The sequence below is a fragment of the Thermobia domestica genome, chromosome 15 (genome assembly GCF_964235325.1).
Source record: "Thermobia domestica chromosome 15, izTheDome1.hap1.1, whole genome shotgun sequence".
In the NCBI taxonomy this organism is placed as follows: Eukaryota; Metazoa; Arthropoda; class Insecta; order Zygentoma; family Lepismatidae; genus Thermobia; species Thermobia domestica.
Window position 1 is genome coordinate 102,448,565 of NC_137468.1, and position 23,717 is coordinate 102,472,281.

Below are 23,717 nucleotides of genomic sequence, written 5' to 3' on the forward strand. Positions count from 1 at the left end.
ATCAACTTTTGAAGATAGGAAAGTCATTATACAGTGAATCTATTTCAATTACAGTAAGTGTAGAACCCAAGCCTTTGGCTCGCTTTACGCTATAGGCTAAAGTCTTGCTTAATTACAAATTCTAATTGTTTACATTTATTATTTTAATTTGTCCACGAACTAACTTGCGATTACACAAATATAAATGCTCAAACTCATTATGAATTGATATGGTCAGAATTATGGTAATTTTGCGTCAATTGCACAAGTCATATAAGATATGTTTAAGGTGGATAACCCTCACAGAAATTTCAGTAAACTTGGTCGCTGTTAGAATTGCGGTAATTCACACGTATTTAGAAGCTCAAAAGCAAACACGTCTTTGTCATGGAATATTAGGGTTCGATTCCCACTTAGAGCATGTTTGGTTAAGATTTTACGTTCAACAGTGGGTCTAACGTCTTGGTGCTGGAAACTAATAGTTTAATGCTTATTAATCACTTGCTTTAGAAACGATCAAAATTGAATGCATACTTGAATTTCAACGCATCATAAAAATGAAGTGAAATCTTTAGTTGAACGTCCTACGATTATGCCCTTTAGGCAAACGTGGGCCGATGATTAAAGCAAGTAAATGATAATGGGAAAATTGGTGGAATGAGCAAGTGGGAGGAAACGGGAATAGCCCGAGAAAATCCACAGACACGATATTGTCCATCACAAACTTACTTGGTCGGGAAACGAACTAGAGATCCCTCGCTCCAGAGTTGAGCGCTCTACCACTGAGCCGGGGCAGCGGTGGCTCAGTGGTAGAGCGTTACTTCTAGTGTGTGGGGTCTCTAGTTTGGGTCCCAGCTTGCGCCATGTGACTTTGAGGGGGAGAAACATTGTGTGCGTGGGTTTTCTCGGGGTTCTGCCGTTTCCTCCCACTTTCTTCATTCCCCATTTCATTCATTTCTGATCACCACCGTTTCCTTTAGCCTAGCCTGGAAAAGCGTGGGACTAAAACTGAAAGATTTCATTTCATTTCTACCACTGAGCCACCGTGCCCCCATGCATCATAAAAAATATTATTGTTTCCCTTTTTTTTTTTACCATTAATAAACATTATACGAGTATATATACGACAAATGAAGCTAAGTTAATTTTTCGCCATTACTTAGTTTTACGTATCCGTTTCAAATTACGCTCTTTATAAGTAGGGGAGACGGGAGTAATGGGCGTTATCTAAGAAAAATCTTTTATATCAAACGGATTAAAAAAAAATGTAATGACAACTATTGAATACTGAACTAGGATACTTCTTTTTCCTTAAGTATTCTTACAATTCAGATTTACCAAAAGGAAGCTACACTGAAAAAAAAAAGAAAAAAAAAACAACTATATTGATTCCATTATCCGCACCGTGAAGTAATTGGAATAATTAATAATTCCTTAATAATGTGATGATGAATTAAGATAAAACAATTAGCTTGTTTTTGGCTATCTTAATATTATTACGGTATTATTAATAAAGTACGGTAAAGTTAAGATTACTGCAACAAGTACAGCCACTTGTCTCATCTTAATTTTTAAAAATGTATGAATTTGAAATCATGCAATAGGGATTTGAAAATTATGACTCTCATTATCCTAAACTGAAAAATGCATATTTTGTATGTAGTTGAAAAAAGGAAAATAAAACCATAACACTTAATAGAGTATCAAAAACCACTAGGCTTACTAAAAATAAGAAAGTATAAAGTCTCTATGACCAAGGATACCGATTTCTCTGTAACTTTGGGGGGCATTCATATGCATATATGAGGATTTTAAGACAAATAGAATTCAAATTATGCCAAATATTGTATATTCATAAATACCCCCCCCCCAGGATCGGCACCCTTGTCTGTAAGCATAGTTAAGAAGAAACCATAAATTTGTAGTATACTACCGAAAGAATAACTATTTTCAATAATTTTATTCCGTTGACTGAGTCATCATTATCTACAGTGTTTAATTATTATTGTGTCGGGGGACTAACAAGTGTCAAAAATGAGTTTGTGTCAGTGGCGGAGCCAACGGAGGGCCTGGGAGGCCAGGTCCCGTTACTCAAATTCTTGGCCCTCCTAGTGGTCCCCCCACACAGACTGATACTGCTGGAGATATCAGGAGTTTGTGGGACTGGTCCACAGATATTCCATTCAGTAAGTTCAGTCAGTGAATACCAACTTTTGTCACATACATGTGTTCTTCGTCAAAATATGCATTTCTGAGAAAATTAAGCATTAAGAATTTCTGAGAAAATTACATTGTAGGAATTGTGCAGAGCAGTAAATCAGTGGTGACATGAATTTTCAATAGGATATACTAATTAACACCCCCCTCCTCCTTCAAATCTCATCTCAAAACTAACAATATTAATTTAGCATTGACTACATGATAGTAACGTTAAGTTACCTCAACTACATTTGAATTTATTTCAAGGCTTTGAAACATCCGAGGCTCAGGGGATAGAAGTGAGGGAAATGAGTCAATAGGGCGATAAAAATTTCCATAATGATACCGAGGAAGAATCTTGGTAAGCTCCTCAGTCGAAATATTTACCCACGAGGAATCGATCACACCATCTTCCGAATCTGAAGCTACCGCTGAGCTTTGGCCATTCGTTGTGGGTATGGAATGTTTCTGTATTTGAATTCACTCTAAATTCTAAAGAAGAAGAAGAAAAAGAAACTAGTGAAACATATATACTTCTTTTGCTGTATGGAATTCCCATTGAAATGTCTGTTTTGACACTGTTAGATATTAGGAAAAGAAAAGCGTTTTTCTTTTCTTTTTTTTCTTTTCTTTTTTCTTTCTTTTCTTTTCTTTTCTTTCTTTTCTTTTTTTTTTTTTTTTTTGCTTCAAAGAGTGTTCACTTCATTTTAATGAAATAAAGACAATTCATTACTCAGTTTTAGAGCTCAAGATTAAAAGTATCCAAAAATAATTAAACTACGGCCAGACCAAAACAAGAGGCTGCAACCGAGGCAGTTTTCTGGGCACCAGAAACTAATCTGTATGTTTATTGGTGTAGATGTAGATGAAGGAGGCGTTAATCGCAAAATTTGCCCTGGGCGCCAAATATCTAGTTTCGTTACTGATTAGGCTGCCATATTTTCAGAATGTGAAATCGGAACATTTTTCTGAAAAATTAAGAATACATGATAATTATTGGCAATTTATTTTAAAGTGAAACTTAAGCTTCAAGAGCAAGGCTTAAAATTTAAAGTAGGCTGGGACTGCAAATCAATGTCCTGTTAGAGCTCAGTTCCTGTTTCTGTGCGACGTTTGTCTCTTAAGAACATTTGTCCTTGTCCATCACTTTTTACTTTATTATTATTATTATTATTATTATTAATACAGTTTATATACCAAACAACTATTTATATTATTATGCGGTATTAAACCAAATCTGGAACTTGTGATATTTATTTACTTCCGTCATTCCATATGGCAAATTAGTGTAATCTGTACAAGAGGGAATGTTTTCACGCTAGTAAAATTTGAGATGACTTCTGTCATGCTATAACTTTGAGCTTCGCCTTATCTCAAGTAGATGCAGACGTATCGGAAGGTTTGATTCTTGTAGATACACCAGTTTAAACGCTGTCGAAGATGAGGTCTAGAGAATATGACTCTCAACGAAAAACATTCGAACAAATTTATCAAGAATGTTTGAAGATATGCAAAGAAAATGGTCTTGAAATTTCAGAGCTGGAAAAAGATAGATTATAGGGATTCCTCGTGGAAACGAACTAGACATTCGCCATTGAAATATCACAAATTCATTCCGGATGAATCTCTTCCTTCATTGGAGGCAGGAAACGAATGTTCTAAAGATAATATACTAAGATATATTTTTCTGCCTACTATTGATAAGGCAATCACTGCGATGGAAAACTACTTTGGATCATGTGGCAAAATCATTAGATCAATCACCGATCTTTATCCAAAAAGTGAAACCTTTCTAAATTACAACATTGTGGAGCAACGGCACTGACTTTCTAAAATTTATGTGGCTACATATCAATAGTGGGACGTGTTATATGTTTTCAGGAGAGTGTCGATATTTTTTGATTGTTTTCCTTTTAATTAAAATATTATAAACGCTGTCATAAAGGATTGTGCTCGATTACATTCACAATATAGTTTCATTTATTATTATTATTATTATTATTATTATTATTATTATTATTATTATTATTATTATTATTATTATTATTATTATTATTATTATTATTGTGGGACTGCCTTTAAGTAGGCTAGAGACAGCAAAGAAGAGGGCAAGATATTGCTTGGTTGCCTTTTCATAGACACTTTTGAAACAAAAAAAAAATGTTTTAGAGGTTAGAATTTTTAACTTGCATCACAATGTTTTAATTGCTTATTATTTTTTATAATGGCAAGTGAGAAATATTTATTTTATATTGTTCCTATCAAACTAAAAATTTTGTAGGTGCTGGAGCCCCGGAACACATACGTAGTCGGCACCCATGTTGTGGAGCCTGTGGTCCAGCATTATAAAAGTGATCTGGAAATATTAAAATGTGAATTCAAAATCCTCCTAAACAAAATTAAGTTGTATGAAGACGAGAGAAAACCAAAGTTGATTTCTTGATGAATTTCATTGATCATTTTGTGTCTACAAAAACACACTCCTAGAAACCTATAAGCTAGATGTCATCTCTATGGCTATACCAGTTTCTAGTGCTACATGTGAAAGGTCATTCTCATGTTTGAAAAGCTTAAAGACACATACGCAATTCAATGACTGATAGGTTAAAAAGAACTTAGGATCCTCTTAAGTAGAGACATGAATCTAAAAGTTATTTTCTTTACCTGTAAAAGTGTATTTCTCTGCTTCCACTTAAATCAACCAGCCACTCATATTTTAAACGCCGTGATTAAATAACTACTTATTTATTTTAGAAATCAATTGTGTTTATGTATCCTAGTTGTTTGAGGTAGTAAATTCTTACATTTTCACTGTAAAAGAGTAAAATCATGAACAACAAAGATGAAAACATTCACCTTGAAAACACACACACTCACCCCCCCCCCCCACACACACAAATATATATATAAAATATATGTGTATGAATAAAATTTTTTATTCATTGGAGATGGTCCCCTCAAAATTTTCTTGGGCCCTTCATTGCCCCCCTGAAAAAATTTTAACTACGCTACTGGCTTGTGTCTAGTTTATAAGAAACTTGCGCGATTCTCTTTTCCCCCGTCGCGTCTATGTATGTTAATGAGTACGTAAACGGAATGATTTTATAGAATCATTGAGAAATTCAAATTGAAGAAATAGTTTAACCAGTCTTTGAACATCGTTTCTCACTTCTTGTATGACTTGAATTCTTCACGCTCAGTAAAGTACACTTAATGAAGTCCAGTCATTTGATTAACTTCAATTGAAGAAATGCGTGGGATACTGAGGTTTCAGCATTTCATATGTGAAGTTTAGTCAGAAGTACAGAAGTTCTGAAATTCGCTATCAGATGTCACTACTCTCTATATTTACGACAAAGAACTTTTAACTATTAGCGCCTCTAGTGAGCAAATGCATTAACCATGAAACGTATGCAAAGATCGAATGGGAGCAACGATCAACGAATAGTGTTGCCAACGTAGCGATTTATAGCTAGGTCTAGCTATTTTCCCAAGATTAGCTAGCAAATATGTAATTTTGCTTTATCTATAGTACTACTTAATTACCCATTTGTATTTAGCGGCAGTTACATACTTTTTCGCTTTTACTATAAAAACTTACTGAAATCTATGAATAAAAAGAAAATACTGTCTGTGATAGGCTATTTAGTAATTCTTCCAGTTGCAATAGTACTGTACTTATTTTCGTTGTCACACTACATTACAATGCACCTTATGTATCTTACTTGTATCTAATCTAGCTCATGGTTTCACGTCAAATTGAGATTCTGGAAATCCCAAGGTCGTATAGCAAATTTCAAAGCATCTGTTAATGAATATTTTGAAAGCTCCTTCGTTGCTAAGTAGATACGCGCCATTGGCATGGGAGACCCGGATTCGATTCCCGGTGGAAGTACAAGTGGTTCGGATCTCACGCTAAGCTGTAAGTCCAAGTACTATATAGCCTCGCTGCTGAAAGGGACGGTAAACTCAATATTTAAAAAAATGAATGTTTTGAGTGCATTTCCAGCTAGGACTCTGTTTATACTTTCAGTATGTAAAAAGCCAGAATTGCAAAAATGTCATGGACTACCTTAATACAACTTGCCAGTTACACTATTGAATTAAAAAAAAATATATATTTTGCACCTCTCATCAACGACACAAATAAAGCCTTTCGAAATTACTTTCAGCGTGAAGAATATTGCAGTATGGTTTGGTTGTAGACGTTTCGATTGCTCTATTGCTAAATTATATTAGATATTTACAGTGGCGTATTTATGGGGGGCTTCCGGGTTTAAGCCCCCCCGAAATCCTACTTACTATAGTAAAGTATATGAAATATCTTGCAGAATTTTCACATTTTCAGGCAAAGCCCCCCCGAAAGTTAGTAAAGCCCTCCCCGAAACAAAATCGTAAATACGCCACTGAGATATTAATTTAGCCGTTTTTACAAGAGCATAACTAGTCAGTTTTAGCCGGAATCTATATGTTATTTAGTGACTTACTGGAAGCACTTATTGGCAGCACTGTCAACTAACAACTGTAGGCGGGGCGCCACGGAAGTTACGCAACAGGAGAGCAAAAATATTGTGCTATTCCCACTGGAAAAATATACAGTATGCACGCAATTTACATTTTAATACCAGAGTGAAATTTATAGATAAGATAAAGGAGAGCTCAGTTGCTCAATAATCTACTAGTTTGAATACAGTAGGAAAAACTACGTTGTAAATGCTTCAAGGAAGACAATTAAAGCTATTAGTTATAAATAAATTATTCTTTTAAATTACACTAAATTATGATCTGACTTTGTTTTTGTATTTGAAAAAAAAAAATGAAGTTACCATTTAAACAGGAAAACATCTAACTCAAGGTTGAACAGGGACCACAGGAAATTGGATGGTTCAGTAGTAGGGTGTTGATTACTGTATAAAAAAGCTTCCTCTGATATTACCTCAGACAGTAGCTTGCAATGAATAACATGCTTGTGTGCGTAGTTTTCTAGAATTTCTTACATTTTTACCAATTCTCTACATTCCATTTCTTTCATATTATTATTATTATTATTATTATTATTATTATTATTATTATTATTATTATTATTATTATTATTATTAATAATAATAATAATAATAATAATAATAATAATAATAATAATAATAATAATAATATCGTGGTCTCGCGTAGCGTAGTCGCTGACGCTCTCGCCTTCGGTGCGAGCGGTCCCGGGTTCGATTCCTGGTGGGGGCACTCGGTCGAAATAATGTGAAACGCTTTTTTATACCAGCGACCTTGAATGAGGTTTTCCTGGGTTTTCCTCATTCACACCAGGCAAATGCCGGGGTGGTACCTAACTTATAGGTCCCAGGCCGCTTCCTTCCTTCCCCAATCCTTTCTTCCTTCCCTTTCCTTGGATAGTGTGCTCGCCGAGGGACGTGATCCCTCAAACGTGACGGGCTAAATGGCCATCGATGCCGAAAGCCAAGAAATCTAATTCCTAATCCTATTATTATGATTATTATTATTGTGGAATTATCTTCTGTCTCATTTAGTACACATAGAATCAGTGGTCGAAATGACATGGTATGCCGTGGAATGCCATACCACCTCTAGTTTTTCAGTGATGCAGACATACTGTCATTGGAGAGTAGATGTCGTTAATAAATACACTTTTGTACACAGTAGTTGACGAATAGTTTTGCAAGTAGGAAGATGTTATTTCCTCTGTAGAAATAATTTCTAAGTTAACAACACCGACATTTTTTTTTGTTTGTTTGTTTTTCGTGCGTTTTGTTTTTAAAATGATGTGTTTTCAAAGAAGTTCATCTAGTTTATATTTTGATGTGCCATATTGAATTGTTTCTTATGTGTGTTTGTGTCTCCTTGCCTTAATGCATATAAATGTCGTGTTTTGAGCATGGGCGGATTTAGGGGTCGTCTGCGTACGGGACGGATCTTCCGGGGGGGTTCGAATACCTCTCAGGCGAGTGGGGTCCGGGAGTTTTCCCGTAGGATATTGTTAATATAAAAACTCGATTTTTGAGGACTTTCGTGTATAATTCTCTACAATACAACATAAGGGGATTTTTTTAGAAACATTTTTCATAGTTGTTGGCGGGGATCAAAGACTCTTCCTGCTCCCTTCCTCCGTAACTACAGAGTTCTCCAATGCTTTTCAGTCATTATGTAAATAGAAATGCAATCTTTTATGCAACATACCCTCACTGTATTTCAACATTTAGATAGCCGGTATGTCGAGTGAAAATCGTAATAAAACATACCACCTCTGTTTTTTTTCCACTCGGAACACTGCATAGGATTATCATATTCTGAAATGTCAAAATGTGCACACATTTCTATTTGGTTAATTCATTATATAAACTGTAACTTTCGACACTTTCGACAGGTGTTGTCTTACACTCTTCCTACCGAGTGCCAGAGACGAGAGGGTTAGCGACTACGCTACGCAGGGCCACAGAACTAATTCAGTAATACATTTCGCCATATTGATTTAATTCTGTTTAGTAGAAACCAGCTGAAATACACGTTCTCCCAACAGGGAGAACAACTTTATGGAAAATCTTTCAACCCATTCGCTTCCTTAGTATACACATTAGGATATGTATTTCAATGAAAGTGCAACAAGATATTCTATTTTTGGCATAAATGTTTGAAATGAATGAACTTAGTAAGCAATTGAGTCGAGCTGAATGTTTATCATTTTACATTATGCAATTTGTAAATAAATAAAGAGAAATTTCAATTATAGAAGTTGCCCCTCTTTCTCCCGTTAGAACCGGAATTTTCGAAAACACTGAAACACATATTCTCTTATTTTTACATGGGGCGTTTACACTTAGTCGATTTGCGTTCGATTCAGTTGAATTGACGTCACTTTCAACTTAATCGACCGTGTAAACGGGACTTCATCTTAATCGCTTGTTGATCGAAGGCGACTAATCGACTGGCAACTGAATTGAAAGATGTTCTATTTTCTGTGGTTCAAATAATTGAACACATCCATCGATCTGATTCGGCCTAGTTGCTTCGATTTAGTGGCAAATGCAGCGAGTCGATTTAGTCGTGCGACTAAATCGACCAAGTGTAAACGCCCCATAAGAGCTTACATATAGAATTTCACATGTCCAACCTAAGCAAACCATCACGTTGAACACTTTCTCGGTAAAGGGAAAAAGGAAAATTTGGATATCATAAAAATCACACGTTTTTTCCCCTTTACGAGACGAATTTTCGCAAATGCTGAAACAAAGATTTCATTATATATATTTAAGAATTTATAAATCGAATATAGCATTTCCAATTTAAGCAAATCCCCACATTCGACACTGTGAACAAGTAACGGGAAACTTCAATATTGTAGAAATTGGCCCTTTTCCTCCCATTAGGAGCGGAAAATTCGAAAACGCTGAAATACATGTTTCCTTATATATATATATATATCGAACTTCAGCGAATTCGTACATTCAGTACTTAATAATTAAACAAAGGGAAATGTGGCCTCCTTTGTCCCTTTAGAGGCGGAACTTTCTAAATAATGCTCTAATAGGTCTTTCCTTTTTTGTAATGAAGAGTTTATATGCTTCATGTCCTTAACTTTAGGAATTTGTAAGATAATTGAACCATCTCACTTAGAATACGCATTAAAAAGAAAATCCTTTCTTATCCCTTGGTTTCGTGACAAACGGATTACCCAAATTTCACGTTTCTACCTGTAGTGTTATAGGCTGGGCTTATTTTGTTTTCATGTAAAACTCCGTATTTCGAGCCTACGTTCATCGTCCACGAGACGATTTGCATCTTCAAACGAACCTTCTGGATCCACCACTGATTACCAATGGTTTTCTGCTTCCCTTGGCTACTGTCAGTATGAAAAATAATGAAACAAGTAATTTGATTAAAAAATATTTCATTATGTTTCATTCCTAGTCTTCCCATTGTTATTCGAACGAAATTTTGTCCTGTCCGCTGATTTACTGGCTAGCGCGTGTATTTTTCGTGCTCGTGGTCACGGGTTCTATTACCGTTGGAACAGTACAAAAGATAATTTCGCAATCCTTCACTAATGACCAATTACCCAGCCTAAATCGTGGGAAATTAAACAAAAATGTTTATTTCAACTCATTTTTCAAACAAAATTTTCTCATCTATCGAAACTTTATGGCGTCAAGAATCTTTTGAAAGGAAAAGTTTCGCTACTGCCCTGAGCAAGAGCTGCTATAAATCTTACCCGTTCATATCATAAGCATTAAACTGTTCAAATCTCGAGGCTTCTTTCGACTGGGTTGTTTAACGTGTTTAGTGAACCGTTCAGCACCAAGGTTATATGAGACGTGGAACTACAGCTTAACGTGGGATTCGAACTACATTGCTTTGTAGTGGACAAACATCGTGTGCGTGGATTTTCTCGGGGTTCACCCGTTTTCTCACACTTTCTTGATTCCATCATTTCATTCATTTCTCATTATCATTGTCTTCTTTATCTCACACGGCATAATCGTGGGACGTAAAACTCAAGAATTTCATTTCGAACTACAGTAGCTCCCGGACGAATTCAAACCTGGTTTCCTGCCAAGATTCCTTTCATTTAGTTTATAATAATAATAATAATAATAATAATAATAATAATAATAATAATAATAATAATAATAATAATAATAATAATAATAATAATAATAATAATAATAATAATGTCTTTTCTAATTGAGTAACTATAATAAACTTATAGGGAATATTTATGACGATCAGTTTTGAACCCGAAAATTATATATTTCTACCATTTCCTGTTTGAATAAATCAGTAGGAATGAAGATTAATACTTTTCGTTGTAAGCTGAATCCATATCAAAAATAATTTCTCTGGTACCATTTTTGCATCAATAGAGGAAAAACGCTGAATCCACATCAGAAAGCCATATTTTACACTGTTGTGCCCTGGCCGTTAGTGCATAGAAGGACTGCTGAAAGTCTTTTTGCAGAATGCAATTGAACATTCTTGTCGTAGCCCTCTTGATGGCCGTTATATCATCAAAGTAGGAAGTGGATCTTTACTAGGAACCCTTTGAGTGCAAACTTGAGTTTAGGTAGAAAATAATCACACGGGGCCAGATTTTGTTAATACGGGGAGTGGGACAAAATGCAGATCCCCTTTTGAGACAAATATTCTTGCACAATACTGGTTTGTGACTTGGAGCATTGTCATGGAGCAGATGCCACTGAACATCACCCCGATACTCAGGTCTCACACGTGTGATACGTTTCAGTAACTGCTTCAATACCTCAAGGTAAAAATAGGCATTAACTGTCTATCCTGTATGCAAAAATTCCTTATGTACAATACCCTTACTATTGGAAAAAGCAATGAATAAAAGCTTGCTTTTGGATCTTTACTGGTGCAATTTTCTGGCTAGTAGAGAGTTTGGAGATTTTCATTCTGCATTTTGTCGATGGGTCATATTGAAAAACCGTATGTCTCATTCCCACTAATAATATTCAGGAGGAAGTTAGGGTCCCTATTGACCAACCCTGCCCCTTTTCTTGTCATTTGTTAAGGAATGAGGCACAAAACGAGCACAGACCTCTTTTGAGATCTTGGGTTATTATTTGCCGCACAGTTTTTTTTTTTTTTTTTTTTTTTTTTTTTTAAATTCACGTTCAACTCCTCAGCAACGATTTGCAGTGTCGCATTTCGCTCTTCCGTGATTAGTGTCATTTTCTTCACCAATTCATGTGTTCTCACTGTGCTTGTTGCATCCAAATGTTCGTCAAAATCAATGCACTTGGTATCAGTTTCATGAAACATTTCTCTTTTCTTTCCAGTACAGCTCGATTTCACAGCTGCGCCACATGTTGAGAAAAATCAATCTCGATTTCAAATTTTCCACACTGTGTACATATATCGCCAGTGGCATATACATGGGGATTTCAGGAATTTAATCTTCTTGAGCAAAACATTATAGAAAAACAAACATTTACTATATTATTACCCAAGGGTGTCCTAAAAGAATATGAGATTTAGTCTTAGAACCCACCTTGGTGAAATTCTGTGTACCCCACTGTGTTTCGCTATCTTTTACTGTCTTTGCTCTGATACCTTTAGGCAGGCGCATAACCATCCTACGTATAGCTAGTTTGGAATAGTAATAATATAGGATTGCCTCCTCGTAGCTGACCCTTGTGCTTTTATGTTCGTGGTCTTAGGTTGAACTCCGATTGGGGTACTTGCATGGTCGCCCGAAGGGGGTCCCGCCCCCCCTGACTCACGAAAATGTGTACGTGATATAGCAAACCACGTAATTATATACCAGACGTAGATGTAGCAACCATAGAGATGCCCCCTAGAAAGTTTTCCTCGGGCGCTTTTGGGCATTTGTAGTCATTATTTCAGGTGATAATTCATGGGGGATTGTGCCTCCAGAGCCATATCTTCATTTGTGCTCAATGTGGATTATCAGTATATTTGCAGTACTATTTTTCATACTTCGTGTATCGAAAGCTTCCCCGAAGAAAATCTTGAAATCACCATTGGGCACTTGTCTCGGATACTAGTGATTTATCCGAGTATAGAGCGGATGGTGGTTCATTTATTGAAGTAGCGGCCTTAACCCGAGCCCACCACGCCAAACGTATGTATTAAATGAACGAAAGCTAATATCAACTAACATATTCATAAGTCATTGTTGTTATGTTGAAAAGCTGGCGGGGGTTAACGGAATAAATGCCGCGGCATTTCGCAACACAGAGGCCATACGAGCGTGGGCGCCTGAAGGGGGCAGAGTGAGGACCGGCCCCTCTTGGCTCACGAAAATGTATACGTAATATAATACAGCAAACCAGTATATTAAATACCAGAAATGTCAGACGTAATATAGGAACCAGGGAGATGCCCCCCCCTAGAAAATTTTCTTCGGGCGCCACTGCACAAGATATGGATCTATAGTTCCAGATTGAATTTACATAACCGTAATGTGTTCAATGCAGGGGCGGATCCAGGGGGGGGCGATCGGGGCGATCGCCCCCCCCAGAAGAGGAAACTTTCTTATTTTATATATATAAATAAAACCCATCCCAAAGTTTGGAGCCCTTAAAAGTAGCAGTATGACAACCCACCGCCCCCCCCAGAAGTAGGTCCTGGATCCGCCCCTGGTTCAATGCCCTCCTACCAGAAATCGAACCTGGGATCACATCATATACACTTAACCAGCGGCGATTAATAGTGATTCAAATCCCACTTTAAGAGTCTTCACTACAGCGAAATTAAACTACCGCTATTTTTTGTTTTTCTGTAATATCTTCAAAACAAATACAAATATTCGAAAAGCAGAAACGTAGTGAACTAGACAATACGATTTTGCATGTGATACCGTTATCACAACTCATCTATCTCCTTTCGATTTGCAACTGCAGATAGATTTAACATTTTTGCGGGTTCTGTAAATAGCGGCATACCAAAAGCAGATAGGTGAATTATGGTAAAGGTTCTGTTTTTCGAATATTTTTATTAAACAGAAAAACTAAAAAAAAATAGCGGTAGTTTAATTTCGCTGAAGTGAAGACCCTTAAACAATAGGTCTTATCTCATATAGCCTTCATGATGAAAAAGAAAATTGAACTCAAATATATATGAGTAATAAAGAATTTTCGACATACCTATATGTTTGTTGCTGGATTGTGCCCCTGGAAACCCTTCTATGTTGCGGCAACACAATTTTTATTTATGGCTTGGCAAGCGAAACATTATATTTTTTAAAATTAGATACTTAATATTGAATATGAGTATTACAATTTTTATTTTATTTTGTTCAATATGTTTTGATTTCACAACTGTCATCTCTTATTTTATAATAACACAACTTTCCGTGCATTTTTCAATCTGAACTGCGTAGTGAAGTCTGCTCTGACTGCTCAGGCACATTGACCGGAAATAACTGCGTAAAATTTTTTACTATCAAATTGGTGTGTTATGCGTGTAGCAGAATGTCATCATGTAAGTACTTTTTGTTTAAATATATACTGTGATTTATTTACTATATTCTTCTTCTATTGCAGATGTAATGTGGCTGAATAACTATTTTCTTGCGTGATATAGCTTGGTCATATTGGCGATTAAAAAATCATATCTGAGTTTGGGAATATGATGTTGGAGCTTGTTAACATTAATTAATAATGTGTTTTTACATAAAATAATTTATGCCTTTGTGTAGTTACTCAAAATGCCCATAAAAGTGCTGTCGAGTATATATGTGTATTGACATAAATAAAGACCGTATTCCGCTCAAGAGGACGACCGCCATCTTGTTTATTTTCACATAGTGTAGACGCTTCTACCGATCTTAACAAGACTTCGTGCAGGTAGTAAGTTTTGTGCATATCAAGATTACGTAATATATGGTTGGTTTGTTTCCCCTGGTGGCAACAGGGGGTGAAAAAATCCGCAGACATTGGGTGCATCGCGAGTAAACACGTTGCAGTGGCCGTCTCTGGTAAAAACTATAGTGTAGGAAAAGATCGTGCAGTTACTCTTCATAGCCTGAAGAAGTTGGGCCTAGGTACCGGTATGAAGGAGAGTATGAATCACATCAATGATACCGAAAGTCAAAATAGTGACATAGAAGACATGGATACTCAAGAAGTAGGAGCAGTAGAGACACCAAATGACGTTGGGGGAGTGGATGGTAGTGGGGATAATAGACAGTTAAATGGTGAAATGCAAGACCAAAATATCTCTCAAGACGCAGAAATGGAAGATGATGAAGCTCGTTCCGAAGCAACTTTTAGTTATACAGTGCAGAATTTTAGTAAGTTGAAGGAATCACAGTTATCTCCACCATGTTATGTCCGAAATTTACCGTGGAAGATCATGGTAATGCCCCGTACTAGTCAAACTCAAGACAGGCAGCCGCAAAAGAGCTTGGGTTTTTTCCTTCAGTGTAACGGGGAATCAGAATCGTCATCATGGAGTTGTTATGCCATGGCAGAATTGAGGCTTCTTAGCCAGCGCGAGGGGGGGAAACCTTTCACGAGAAATATCCAACATCTGTTCTACAGCAAAGAAAACGATTGGGGATTCAGTCATTTCATGGCATGGCATGATGTGCTAGATCCAGAAAAAGGTTACATAAAAAATGACAGCATTACTTTGGAGGTGCATGTACAAGCAGAAGCACCTCATGGGGTATGTTGGGATTCAAAGAAGCACACTGGGTATGTGGGACTGAAAAACCAAGGTGCTACGTGTTACATGAATTCCTTGTTGCAAACCTTGTACTTCACAAATCAACTTCGTAAAGCCGTGTACAAGATGCCAACTGAAAGTGATGATTCTACTAAAAGTGTTGCCTTAGCACTTCAACGAGTGTTTCACGAACTTCAGTTCAGTGACAAACCAGTAGGAACAAAAAAGTTGACAAAGTCTTTCGGGTGGGAAACACTAGATTCATTTATGCAGCATGATGTGCAGGAGTTTCTGAGGGTGTTGTTAGACAAGCTGGAAAGTAAAATGAAAGGGACTTGTGTGGAAGGTACAGTGCCAAAGCTATTTGAAGGTAAGATGGTTTCATTTATCAAGTGCAAGAATGTAGATTATACTTCTTCCAGGGTAGAGACATTTTACGATATTCAGTTGAATATAAAGGGCAAGAAAAATATTGAAGAATCCTTTAAAGATTATATTGCAACAGAACTTTTAGATGGTGATAACAAATATGATGCAGGTGAACATGGGTTACAAGAAGCCGAAAAAGGTGTAATTTTTGCTTCGTTTCCCCCTGTTCTTCATCTTCACCTTATGAGATTCCAATATGATCCCATTACAAATTGCTCAGTCAAGTTTAATGATAGGTTCGAGTTCTATGAAAAGATCAATCTTGATGCGTATTTACAAAAGCGTGAAGAAACTTCCGCCGAGTACACCTTGCATGCTGTGCTAGTTCATAGTGGCGATAATCACGGGGGGCATTATGTTGTTTTCATTAATCCAAAGGGAGATGGAAAATGGTGTAAATTCGATGATGATGTTGTTTCCCGGTGTACGAAACAGGAAGCAATAGAACACAACTACGGTGGGCATGATGATGATATGAACATGACTGTGAAACATTGCACCAATGCTTACATGTTAGTTTACATTCGAGACAGTGAGCTTAAGAATGTTCTACAGGAAGTAAGGGAAGATGATATTCCGCAAGAGCTGGTCGAAAGGTTGCAGAAAGAAAAGCGACTGGAGCAGATTAGACGTAAAGAGCGTAATGAAGCCCATTTGTATATGAATGTTCAGGTGTTGCTAGAGGATAGTTTCGATGGTCATCAGGGAAATGATCTCTTTGACCCTGATAAAGTACAGTACTTGTCATTCCACGTGAAAAAACAAACGTCGTTGAAAGATTTGATGGAGATTTTTTCAGAAAGTTTGAAATATCCAGTCGAACAAATTCGACCGTGGCCATTCAGTTATCGTTCTAATCAAACTTGCAGACCAACACTAATTGATGTGGATGCAGATCTCCTTAGGCCTGTGATCGATGTTGCAGAGAATTCTAGCCTCTGGAATATATTTCTAGAAACTGTACCACCGGATTCAGGTTTGCAGGCCCTTCCACCATTCGACAAAGACTCAGATGTTCTGTTGTTCTTTAAGTTGTATGACCCCAAGAATAAGAGAATTCACTATTGTGGTCATCATTATATGCCCGTAGCAGCCAAAGTACAAGAGTTAATACCACTTCTTAATGAAAGAGCTGGTTTTCCTCCGGACACAGAATTGTTACTATTCGAAGAAATAAAACCAAACATGGTTGAGAGGATTGAAAATTATAACGACCGTCTCGAGAAAGTTTTGGAGGAACTGATGGATGGAGATATCATTGTATTCCAAAAAGATGAGAGTGATGACATGTACGAACTACCGACATGCAAAGATTACTTTATCGACCTTTTCTATCAAGTAGAAGTAACATTTTGTGATAAGACAATTCCTAATGATCCCGGTTTCACCATGGAGTTGTCACAGAGAATGAACTACGATCAGATGGCTAAAGCAGTTTCACAAAGGTTAGGAACCGATCCGTACCTGTTACAGTTTTTCAAGTCACAGAGTTACAAAGATAGCCCAGGGCATCCTCTTCGTTGCACATTTGAAGGCACGTTGAAAGATTTGCTTGTGTATTGTAAACCAAAGCAACCCAAGAGAGTGTATTATCAGCACCTGAGCATTAGAATTAATGAATTAGAAAATAAGAAGCAATTCAAATGTGTGTGGGTGGGACCTAATCTGAAAGAAGAGAAGGATTTAATTCTGTATCCCAATAAAAATGGTACAGTTGCTGATCTCCTAGACGAAGCCAGAAGACAAGTAGAGCTTTCTGAAAATGGCTCAGGGAAACTTAGGTTGTGCGAAGTCCATTGCAATAAGATATTATGTGGCCAGAGGGAAGATACTCCACTCGAGAATTTGAATACATCCGCGACGAAGATCTATAGGATAGAAGAAATTCCCCAGGATGAAGTGAATTTGGCGGAAGATGAAATGCTAATACCTGTAGCCCATTTTCATAAGGATGTTTTCTCCACGTTTGGCATACCGTTTCTTTTGAAAGTGAAGCAAGGTGAATATTTTTCAAAAGTGAAGGACAGAATACAGAAAAAATTGGGAGTGCCGGATAAGGAGTATGAAAAATACAGATTTGCGATAGTCGTGATGGGTAGACCAAGTTTCATTAATGAAGAATCGGACTGTGTGATAAATTTGCAAGATTTTAAGCCCCATTTCAACCAAACCGGAGCAGCATCTCCGATTCCGTGGCTTGGTTTGGAACACGTGAACAAAGCCCCGAAAAGATCAAGGTATAGCTATTTGGAAAAAGCCATCAAGATTTATAATTGAGGTGGTTAATGTTAATACGTGTCTGAATAGGCACGATCATAAAACCCTTTTAGAGACATTGAGTGTACCGGTAGTGTTACTGGGAACTTGTATATGGACTCTAGTGTAAGACTGAAATTCAATTCTTGTGTGAATTCGATTATTTATTTTTCTTGTATTGCCTCCATCTTACAACTACTTCATTTTTGGTGACGTTCTGGTGCTTTCTTCTCAACAGTGTTGTTAACTTTCTGAAACTGTAATCATGTTAGATCTTTATTTCTCAAAATAGAGGGTTTTATATTAAATGTGAAAGTGTTTCTCAGTAATGTAGGTATATATATATCTCAAGATTTTTTTTCATGTAAATATTGTTTGATTACTAAAAAGAATAATATAATTGAGATATATATATGTATCTAGCCATCTATAAATATAAATATATATATAGATATACATAAGTATATTTAACTGTGCTTTGTCAGCGAAAATTCAATCGTTTTATTTTAGTTGACATGTTGAAAGTAAACCTTTGCGTGTTTGAAACTTGATGATAACTAGTGTAACATTAACATGCCATTTACCTTTAAAGAGAAAAACAATACCACCCAAACATAGATTGTGTATTTACTTGGTGTTGTAAGGAGAGGCAGGGATGGGAGGACAAATTACAAGAAATTCTCTGAGCGCAACACAAATGTATGTAGAACAATGATTGTATATATTATGGTGGTAAGCGTGCTGTAATAGGTAAGCATTGTTCTGTTTCTTTTTCTCTAGCCAACTGAGGATTCAAAGACCATAGTATTTTTGAATCGCATTTGTATTTAAACTCAGAGTTTGCATTGACGTTCTTTCCTTTTATCACACTTAATACAGTGTAATACTTAGTCAATGAACAAGTACTGCGTTGTTCATATGTAACAATATTTTAGTACAAGGAATGAGTTTTTAATGTAGCTTGTTGCTTTTGCGTCTCTCTAAGAGCTTTTGGTTACGTTCTGTATAAGAATGTTTTAATGAAATTTGGCACTTCGTAAGTTTCCATTAGGTAGAAATTACATAATCAGATGAAGATGCAAGTAGTATCAAGATTAACAACAAAATGATTGGCAATTTTGTAAATATAATTAACAGATTTTTTTTTCCCTTAACATGACTTAAGTTACTCACGGCTTCTTTCATACCATATGTATGTATGTATTGGTTGGTGGCTTTCCAAACAGCCGAGTGTTCATGTCCATGGTAGTGATCGATGTAGTGTTAAACGTCAAAGATCTGATTTGATTGTACTAAGTTCACATGGGCAGCTAACATTTTGTGGGTACATTCACTGAAGGAAAGTAAGCATAACGTTAGTTGAAGGTGAAAACTAGCCTATGAAATCTTAAATACGACGTTAAAACAACATGTATCGAGCTGTGTTACTTGATAAGCGTAGTGTATTGCTGTTTGGCCTATCTGTCTTGGATTATAACAGTATTGTTAACCATGAAATAAATTAAGAATAGCCTAATGCAGGCGTATCAAGGAGGAAAGTATTTGAGTCCTTTTTTTTTTTTTTTTTTTCATTTGTCACTGTGGTTAACGGAAGTATTTGCTTTTAAAAGATGCACTCGAAATTGTAACTGAGGGAACTTAAGGTGACTTATTACAATGCAATTTCTTTTGACACGATATAGAAAAACGTAAGTATACTTGTGATAGGACAAAAGAAATCCTCCTTGAATATGACTGTCTATCCTTAAGATTAAATGCTCCGCGCAGTTCTTTATGCGGATCTTTATAGGGATAGTAGATTGATAATGAGGCTGGTAGAGACTCGAATCTTTTATGTAAATCCACATCCTGAATTGAAAGACTTGTTGCTGAAAGGACACAGCTTCAGTGTGAACCAATTTCTGACAGAGTAAAGAAAGTGTAAATGTTGCGTTGAGGTTACCACTAAGCAACTCTGTTGCTGAATACAGTTATTGACGCTTCATCTTGTCCCTTTGCATCAAACTTGAGAGCGGATTTATTTTTGTTATATAAGATGACATGACATTAAAAAGTAAGAGATGGGAACTTCCTTGCTTGTAATCAATTACGAAAGTAGGTTATTGCAATGACGTAACAATTTCAGTTCGTGTATGGATTTATTACGTGTTATGCTGACGAAAATTCTAGTTGTTGATAGAACATCATTAATAAGAAATAGTTGATCGTACTTCCAGGTTTTTTTTTTTTTTTTTTTTTTTTAAATAATCCCTATTCTTATCGATGTGTTTTTTTAAGTTCCCACCAGGTGGTGGAAATTTTATGTATGTACATATGTTAAATAAGGGGAAACATTACAAGATAATTGGAATTGGTCGTGGGAATTAGATCTTGGTCTTGTGGTTTTGTTCCTTTTTTAAGGCACACATACACTTTTACTCGAACATTAAAATGTTGTGAAGTGTACTATATATAAGTTGTTGACATATACAGTACGTTATTTATCGCGACTGTTTGCAACACAGAAGAGATTTAGATATTGAACCAGAATGTGACGTATAAGATTGAAATTCTTTCAATCTATGAGTTTACACTAATATTTGTCTTTTCGTTAACCGAATTGTACTTTTTCCTCGCAGTGTGTAGTAACTTACCTTTTTTTTCTCTCTCTTTTTCCTGCGAGAGCAGACAAATAGATAATTATGTACGGTCGTCAATTTAAAGCGAAATGTGAATGGAGGAAGAAGTTAGTTGATTGTTAAAAATGGTAGATCATGGATTTCGGTTTTGTTATTCATAAATAAAACATTACTATCAGTTATTATTCCCTGTCGCAGAAAATGATGTGAAAATGTCTCAAGGATTCATTTATGTTAAGTGAACGTTTTGATAGAAGAATACGCCGTATGAATATGCGAGATAATTTTGTCGTTACCGTCTAACATTTTTCTTTCAAAATATAGAAAAACAAGAGTACCTTAGCGCGTATAATAACTTCTATCACATTTTAAGATGCCAATTTTTAGGCTTGACAGAACAATTGACTTATCAAAAGACATGCTTAGTTACTGTTTTTTTAAATCAGAATAGCTAAAACATGTGAAGCAAATGATGAATTAGCGGGCTTTTGAAAAACTAGATTGTACAGTAAATTTCATGTTTAGTTTTGGACACCTGAAAAATGTTGACGGTCAAGGGAATATTGTTTTTAAGTTATATGTGTAAATGTAGCGTACATGAATTTGCTGTAAATATTAAACGATTGGAAGATTATTATTATCAGAATGTGAATTCAACTATTAATTGCATATTTGAAATCATGTGGGATAGTGCTAGTTATAGAATATATTAAAATACACTAATTGGGTAGCTCGAAGTACACCATTACGTTCCAACTGTACAGCATACGAACATTTTGTTCAGTCTAATGTATTGATATAACTAAAACATATTCACTTTGTCCGTTAAATCTGTGTACAATATTATCAGGCTCACGTGTATCTTTAAGTACAGTCGGCAGCAAATTAGATATTTTTATTCCAATAATTTCAAGACTAATTGACCAGTTTGAATTCAGTTTCTGTGACGAGGCCAATTCACATCAAAGATGCTGACGATAGCTTTGGTTTTTTTTGTTACGTCTGCAGAAAGTAATATAAAACAAAAATGATTAGTATTTATGGATGTTACCTAGAGCACTTTGTTTATTTTGAGTCAAAAGTTCACTGGTTATGAAGTACTAGCAGTGACCAAATATAAGAAAACATAATGGTGACAGTTTTGCAGTGCCAATGAAGTGTTCTAACAGTATTTCATGCAAATCAGAAATCTTGTAAAAGTTCCTGAAACCTAATTATGAATTTAAAAATGTCTTTTATTTCAATGTTTGTTTAAAGGAGAGTATTGGTGAAAAGTATTATTTCAACTTTTTTAAAGCTGCTTCCGTAACTAGCAAGGAATATTGTTCATTTTTATGTCCTGGTATTGGGAATAATTTTTGGAAAAGTTAATTTCAAAGTTACATTAAAACCTTTGTCGTCCATCATTGTGCGCAGTAAGATTTGTTCATTCTATTGTTTAGTACAAACCTCATGTATGATTATCAGCTAATGTAGCGTTAATAATATGAACGTTCGTCTTCAGATATAACAGTGTTTTCTTGTATAAGAAATGTAAGTATCACTCAAGAAGTTGGGAAAGCTGATAGTGAATTGTTTATTAACATCTACCTAACGTGCCACGAAGTTGTAAAGTGACAGCAGTACATGCTTTTACAGTGTTCTAAATTAGTAAACACTTATGATAGATATGACTTGATCAGCTTTCATCATTATTTTTGATTTTCTAATCATTTTCATAAAGGATGGAGATGAGTAGCGTTGAATAAATGATTAAAAGAAAAAAAAAAATCTTTACATGATTGTGGATCTAAGCAGTAAAGATAAACGAGAAAATTGTGTATCAGTCTCCTCTGCATCTACTTAACAAATGTTGGCTACACAGCTAGGATTAACATAAACAGATGTTTTTATTCACTGATACCGTTTTGTTTCCTTTGTGAAAATGATACGGATAAAGCCGAAGCATGTAAATGCAATCCAGTGTATATTAAGTGGCACTTTGGTTATTTTTTTTTTTTTTTTTTTTTTATTGTGTATCTTACTGAACGATCTGAAACACGTCTTCAGAATTGAATGAAGAACGTATTGTTAGTGCAGTGTGCTTTGTAAATATATGTTTTCTCAATTCTGTTATATAACCTTGAATTTCTTGGATGGCACTTAAAAGTGATGTTACCAAAGGCTTTTTTGACATTTACGTTTCTGAATGGTACACAACTTACGTGTACACACCTATGTATTTAGTGATGTATATTTTATGGGGCACTGTTACGGTGTAGCGTTAAGTGTAGTGGATTACTTGCCCTTTATATGCAATAAAAGGTATCAATATTTTTCATATTTCGTAGCGAAAACTGGAAATCTTGCTGCTGATACCGTAACAACTCATGTAAATAGGTAACGAGATTTCAGTATCCAACCTGTGTTACTGAAACATACAATTGTTGTACGTCGTGCTTGTACTTGTACAAAATATAGAGCGTGTTAGTAGGGTTATTCTGTGTAATCTTAGTGAGAAGGACATTAAAAGAAAGAGGAAAAAATACAAACGAGGGAAGCTGCTGTGAATATCGGTTTGAGGTATTGCACTGTGTACCACCGGGCTTTTTGGAATTAACTTGTAAACGAGTTTGGTATATGATTTTTTAAGGTTGAAATTTCTTTATAATTATTTGAGGCTCGAGAATATAAACAGAACATTGTATAGTTACACTTTGATTTGAGTTAGGGATAAAAAAAAAAAAAAAAAAAATAAAGAATAAAAATGGAATCTGTCTCAGTAAGATTGTAATTGTCGTCAGACATTCAATTGAAATTGCATTATTATATACATGAAAGTATTTTTCTTTATTGAACATGTTCTCTAAAGAAAGCAAAATATAATAATGAGAGCGTGGCAAAAAAAAAAGTAAAGAAAAAATGATGCAGGATGTTTTCTTCCAGTTGTTTTGGCCTATGTGATGTAGAAATTTGAAGGCATATGAATGTTACTGAAAGATAACATCAGATTTGTATAAGATATTTATTTTAAATAAACTTGTGATTTGCATCTTCAGCGATGTGTGGTTGTTATGTAAGTAT

The 23,717-nt window shown here is 35.6% G+C and overlaps 2 protein-coding genes across 5 annotated transcripts in view; both read left to right on the forward strand.

The window, feature by feature from the left end:
- The window catches only part of Mvl (solute carrier family member malvolio), a 207,091-nt gene that overhangs the window by 82,197 nt on the left and 101,177 nt on the right, over positions 1-23,717 (forward strand). For 3 of the 4 annotated variants that reach the window (XM_081740010.1, XM_081740012.1, XM_081740013.1), the window contains exon 1: positions 14,020-14,163. The exons of the other annotated variant lie outside the window; for it this stretch is intronic. In XM_081740010.1, coding sequence (XP_081596136.1) covers positions 14,154-14,163 — 10 coding nt within the window. In that variant the 5' untranslated portion in view covers positions 14,020-14,153. Of the gene's footprint in view, positions 1-14,019; positions 14,164-23,717 lie in introns of those variants that run through there. 4 annotated transcript variants of the gene reach the window in all.
- On the forward strand, positions 14,239-23,691 carry LOC145671170 (ubiquitin carboxyl-terminal hydrolase 7-like). The gene has a single exon (XM_081740009.1). It carries the CDS (start codon positions 14,734-14,736, stop codon positions 18,055-18,057), a length of 3,324 nt encoding a protein of 1,107 aa, XP_081596135.1. The 5' UTR covers positions 14,239-14,733; the 3' UTR covers positions 18,058-23,691.

Coding starts and splice junctions, on each gene's coding strand:
- LOC145671170 (XM_081740009.1), top strand. CDS start 14,734: ATGAAGGAGAGTATGAATCACATCAATGATACCGAAAGTCAAAATAGT.